At 34.8% G+C, this 6,047-nt stretch overlaps 1 protein-coding gene across 1 annotated transcript in view; it reads right to left on the bottom strand.

Moving 5' to 3' along the window:
* HMCN1 (hemicentin 1) overlaps positions 1-6,047 on the bottom strand; it is a 442,964-nt gene that overhangs the window by 128,870 nt on the left and 308,047 nt on the right. The window contains exons 44-46 of the mRNA XM_004688154.2: positions 5,792-5,959; positions 1,424-1,537; positions 565-651 (exon numbers count right to left, since the gene is read on the bottom strand). Coding sequence (XP_004688211.1) covers positions 565-651; positions 1,424-1,537; positions 5,792-5,959 — 369 coding nt within the window. The remainder of the gene's footprint in view (positions 1-564; positions 652-1,423; positions 1,538-5,791; positions 5,960-6,047) is intronic.

Below are 6,047 nucleotides of genomic sequence, written 5' to 3'. Positions count from 1 at the left end.
CTTAAATTTATTGCTCTTGTAAAGCATATAAACAATGATATATAAAACAAAAAAATCTTCCTTGAAATGCTGGCTCTTGATAAAATGTTATAGAATACTCTCATTGTTTCTTTCAATCTATAAGACCATCTTTACTAAAAAGACAGGCTTGAAAATGTCCTTTAGAGACTTTTTTTTAATTACAGCAACATACCAATTCAAAGTAAAAATGAGGAAACTTACTTTTGAATTTTCATTTTCATTTTTCCTAGTATCTGTTCCCTTTGTAATATGTAAACATATTAAGATAATAGTTTTGCTTTAAGTTAATGTTTGCATTCAATAATATCACCCTTCTAGCCAAAGCCCTAATATTTCCTTGAAATGAAATTAAAAGAAACAGGAAATAGGAAGGAATGTACAAACAGAAAAAAAAAGAGAAAATAAGAGGAGGTGGGTGGGAAACCTTACATAGAAATAAAATGCTTAATATAAAGTTTGACTGTTTTCTCAGACAACTAAGATATATCACAGGGGTGATAAATGAGTGGGGGAATAGTGGAAGAACCAGAGCTGAGTTCTTACCTGTTACTTCACAAGTCAGTGTAACACTCTGTTTTTCTTTTACCTTCACATCTTCCAATGTATTTTCACCCATAATGCGAGGTGGTACTTAAAAAAAAAAGTAACATTTTAAACAGCAGGACTGTTATTTTATGGCCATTTTTATACTTTCATTAAACTATTACCTTTAAAACGCCCAAATTTTTATTTTCGATTACTAAAGTAATGCTATAATACTGTTTTAACCAATTCTAATTTTACTTTTAAAAGATTTATTTATTTATGCATACAAGAACTGGAGAACAGGACATAGGTGCGGGGGGAGATGGTGGCAGGGTGACGGGATTCACCAGAGATGAAGTGGGGAGCAGAATAGTTAGAATAACTGAAACACACTGCTGAGGGGAGCGGAGCTGAGACGGGAGAGGTCTGCTGCATCATGTGGATCAACTCCCTGGCTGGGAATTTAACTCATGCTTCAGTAGCTGTGGACAGCTTCATAATGCTGTGCTTTAGCCCACTGCACCACCAGGGAGACCCTCAATTCTAATTTTAAGTGACACTTTGAGGTTACATGTACATGTAAAGTCAAATGGCATAATTTCCCCATTATAATTTCAACAATGACTCTGATTAAATGGTTACTAGATTCCTAGAGTATTGTTGAACAAGTATGAACTGAAAAGCTATGGCATTTCAGCTCTTTTCTTCAAACTGACTGCCTCCAAACAATTCTAACACTGAATTTTTGCTAGCTTTGACAGTCTAGGCATGAAAGAAAAACAAAAAATATGGGAGCAAGCTATAAATAAAATTTAACTGTGCTTTCAGAATATAAAAGTCAGATTTTTTTTCTACATATGGAAAGTTATAAAAATACCTAATACTGAGAGTCCAAAACTTTTCCTTTCTTCCCCAGCTGCATTCCTTACAACGCAAGTATATCGGCCAGCATCTTCTCTCCTGGTCTGTGTCAAACGCAGGGTTCTGCCTCCTGGATAAGAAAAGCATAAGGTAATAGGAGAAAAGAAAACAACCTTTCAAGTGTTTCAAGTGATTTTCAATTTGGGTAAAACTCAATACAGTTAAGGCCCTTAAAATGAATTTAGGTCAAGCTTTAAAAGTAACACATGTGTTAAGTTTATAGGATGCACAATAGCTAATTTGGAAAATTTTGCTGGGTCAAAGATAGAAAGACAGCAAGGAATGGAGCTTCACAGAGGTCATATTTTAACATAATCTTTAAAGGAAAGCATACTTTTACACACAATGGAGACACAACTGTAGGCAGGTGTTGAATGAGGTGCTAGAGTAGAAAGCAATGTGATTTGTGGTACCTAAATCAAAGCAGGTGAAGAAAAATGGTAAAAGGTGAAGCCAGGCGGTAGAAGATTCAGCCGGCGTTTGGATGCTGAATGAAGGAATCTAGGTTTATTTGGTTCACTACAGGCTAAGGAAGTGTGTAAATAAAAAGGGATCATGCTTTGATTTGTGTTTTAGAAAGAAACACGAACTGGGAGACATCAATAGGTCAGGGAAACTGAAGTTTCATGAAGCCATCAAGACTGACTCTGGTTTTTAGATAAGCTTCATGGCATACTAGAATTACGCACTTCAACATTAATGGGAGTCACAGCAGCTACCAGTATACCTTGGAGGGAACTGCCCTCTCCAGGGCAAAGAAAGAAGACCTAACAAGTAAAACAGAAAGAGCCTGCTGGGGACTGCGGTACACCAAGAGTGTGAGTTTTCAAACCACTGGATCTCCCCGCCCCCCCTATTTTGTATGGGCTGGGTTTTAAATTATGAATTTTATCTGCTCTGGGTGAAAGAGTTTTTAATAAATACCTTGTTACCTCTTAAAAACAAACAAACAAAAACCCTGCGCTCTGTGGATTGTGGGTTCTTTCTCTCTTTACTCAGTTTCACAAAATGCCGAATTTAAGTCATGCCAGGAGCTGGTGCTAACTGCACACCTTTTGCTAATAGAAGTCTCTTAACAAGTACAGCGCTCAACCTTATTGTCAGTGTCAGTGGAGCAGGAAGAGGAAGAACTTTATGTACAAAGTGGTTAGTGGCACAAGCTTTTTGGTAAAATTTGGCTTAATCATAGACATATCTCCCCAAATTTCTGAGACAGATATTAATCAACTATCAATTAATGTATTTGAACAGCCTTCAAAATATATATGATTAATAAAATCAAACTTTATTTTTCCACTTTGTCCTTTCCCCTACCCCTTCTCTCCTAATCCCAGAAACCTCACTTTATTTATTAATGACCACTAGGTTTTAGAAGTATTTACTTTGTTGAATCATCCAAATTCAGTCTTTTGTTCCAGCTGAATTTAAATAAACAAAGCCAAGACAGAAATGACCTAAACACATATCAAAAAACTTCTGTTAATCAAGAAAGGATTTAAGTACTCACACTATTTCAAGTCAGTGAGACTGTCCTAATATTCCAGATGAGAGATCTTAAAAAACAATTCAATGTTTGTGTGCCAACCTTTGCTTCTGGAAAAGCTGCATAATTTTGCTTTTCTCTTTGTTTTCTGATTCTCCCACTTAATTCAATAAAAAAACAAAAAACAAGGGTCTGATAGAAAAGTTATGTGGACACATATCTTGTACCTATTTAATTTTTATAGAAGTTCTCTGTTCTTGGCAGATAACTTCATATCGATAGGGTTTTCACAGAAATACTGCTTTCAGAAAAATTGTCCTTAAAATTCTCAGGAGGACTACTTTTACTGAAACAGAAGGATACAGCAGACCAAGGAATGAGCAATCATATGACATTCATCTGATTCTCATTCATCTATTGCACGACACACATGTTCAGACTGAAACTGAATGACTCTTCTGGCAGCACCATAGGGTGAAAGATTCCTAATGTGATCACTCAGGGATTGCCAGCTGCTAGTCATGCAGAAGACAACTAAGTAAAACAAAACTGTCAATATATAATAATAAGGCAGAGAATATCACTATTTTGTTCCATTTCTAGGAACCTGGATGTTGTCATTATATAATGACAAAATAAAACCTGTCAATATATAGTAAGGCAGAGAATATCACTATTTTGTTTGTTCCATTTCTAGGAACCTGGTTGTTGTCATTATATGTAATAAGAGCTCCTGCTTTTTCAGCAATTGGGAATTTTAACAAGGTAAGTCAAAACAATGAGGGTATTTCAGGACAAGATGGCAATATGTTCAGGCTTTTGGTAATCAAATTTAATAAAATCATTGCCGATACTATGAAATTCCTAAGATTAACAGAGACTGGAGTTCCTATGACAAATGAAACTATCATAGCGAATAAGTAGGAAAGTTACCCAACAGGGTAACTTTTTTCTTTTTTGATATATTCATATCATCCTTCAAATGACGTATTTTTTCTTTTTTGATATACTCATTATATCATCCTTCATTTTTGTCCAGTGTGTGGTTTCCCCATGAAATTTCCACTACCAGTTCACCCAGGCACCATCATCATAGTCCCTTGTGCTCTTCCTACTTAACCTGATACCCGAAAATAGATGACTGGATTAAGAAGATGTGATATATTTACACAATAGAATATTATTCAGCAATCAAAAAGTACACTCATGTCTTTTGCAGCAACATGGAAGGGGAAGGGACTATGCTCAGTGAAATAAGCCAGAAAGAAAAAGAAAAATATCGAAAGGTCTCACTTGTAGGAGAAATGTAGAGAAAACAAAAAAGGAATCAGGAAAAAAAGTAAATAAAGTATAAATCAAAACCATCAGCAACTACAGATCAGAGTCATTCTGTAGAAGAGGAGGAGGGAGGCAATCCAAATCTTTGGCCAGATTATCCATGGCAATAATGACAAGCATGTATTGGATGCTTACAATGTAAGTGTGCAGTGCTTTACCTTTATTAACTCATTTCATCTTTACAAAACCCTAAAAGGTGAATGCTACAAATATCACAGGGAGTGAAGAATCTAAAGTTAGTAAAGCTAAGTGACTCTTTTGAGGTTTATAAATATAGTTCGCAGCATGAGTTAATAAATGTGGATATTAGCCATGTTATTCTTTATCAAGCTCCTAATTTATAGTGCAAGATGTTGGAAAAGCAGACGGATCTTACAATATTTAGACTTAAACATCAGGAAAGAATATTTTTTACAAAATCCTTCAAACATGGGAATTTAAATGTTATCTTAAGAGACTGGGAGCAGGGAGCTCACTACTTCTTAAAATAGCTCATCTTGACTTTTACATATCTATATATCTATACACATACTTTTATATATATACACATACATATATACACACATATATAATATATATTTTCTAATATATAAGAATTTCTAATATATATTTCATTCTAATATATTAGAATTTCTAATATATATATCTCATTCATGTGGAAAATTGCATTTATTTTCTTAATAACCCACATTACCGGTGTACATATTAATAACTAACAAAATTCAGTGGTCTCTTCAATGAAGAATTCTGAAGTTATCTCACCATAAATTTCATCATTAGTTTTTAAATGTGTTTTTAAATATGTAAGAAGTTTATTTAACTTTCATCTCGTGAATTTTAATGATAAAGTTTCAGAAGGAGATGTGTTTGAACTCAGATGCTTTCATTCAATACATTAGGCATTCTAAGAGACCAAGCTTTTTAATAATCACAAGCCTGGCAAGATTATCTTCTCAATCTACATCCAAGTGATTACAATGGGCCACATGCAGATTCCTGTGGTCTGAGTTAACCCTCTCCAAGCTTACACCAACCCATAAAGAACAGCTCATAGCCTTTCCTAAATAATTAAATGGGGAGTAAACTGAATGTATCTTTTACAATAGTTATTAAGTCTTCGATTATGGGAAACTGATCTCATTCTGAAAGCCTAAAACCCACTCAGGTTAGAAGCATGAATAAGTTCAACATGTGATCCCAGTGATGTGGTTCACTCTTTCACTTTTAGTATTTCTTTTCAAATTCTCATGGTAGCACGGTGCTCTGGTATCACTATGACTGAAGTAATCAGCAAATTCCAAGATTTCCTTTATAAAAGGACTAGAAATATTTAGAAGTTTTCTATAGCTGTTGATGCCCTTCTAGTTTTTGCCTTAATGTGATCAATGGACATTATATTAAGCAATGAGATCAGATGGAATATTAATGAAAAATGAGAAATGAAGGAGAAGTCATGGTCACATGAAGCTAACCAGATTATCAGGTCATAGGAATTTCTAATACCTGAGAGAATTCTCACAGAGCTGCTAAGGCTGACAGGCCACCCATCTTTAAGCCAAGTAATCGTAGGCAGGGGAATTCCTGATGCTTCACAGGTCAGGGACACTGAGTTCTTTTCTACCACACTGATATTTTCTGGTGTGCCATGGCTTCCTATGATGCTTGGAATGGCTGTAAAACAAAATAAAACAAATAGGAAGTGGAAAGGAAGGTAGATAACATATCAGACACCAAATCTGACAGTTTATTATTAATAATA

The sequence above is a fragment of the Condylura cristata genome, unplaced genomic scaffold, assembly GCF_000260355.1.
Source record: "Condylura cristata isolate star-nosed mole 26May11 unplaced genomic scaffold, ConCri1.0 scaffold00024, whole genome shotgun sequence".
NCBI lineage: Eukaryota > Metazoa > Chordata > Mammalia > Eulipotyphla > Talpidae > Condylura > Condylura cristata.
Note: the sequence above shows the minus strand (reverse complement) of the source record. Positions and strands in the feature narration are given on the sequence as shown.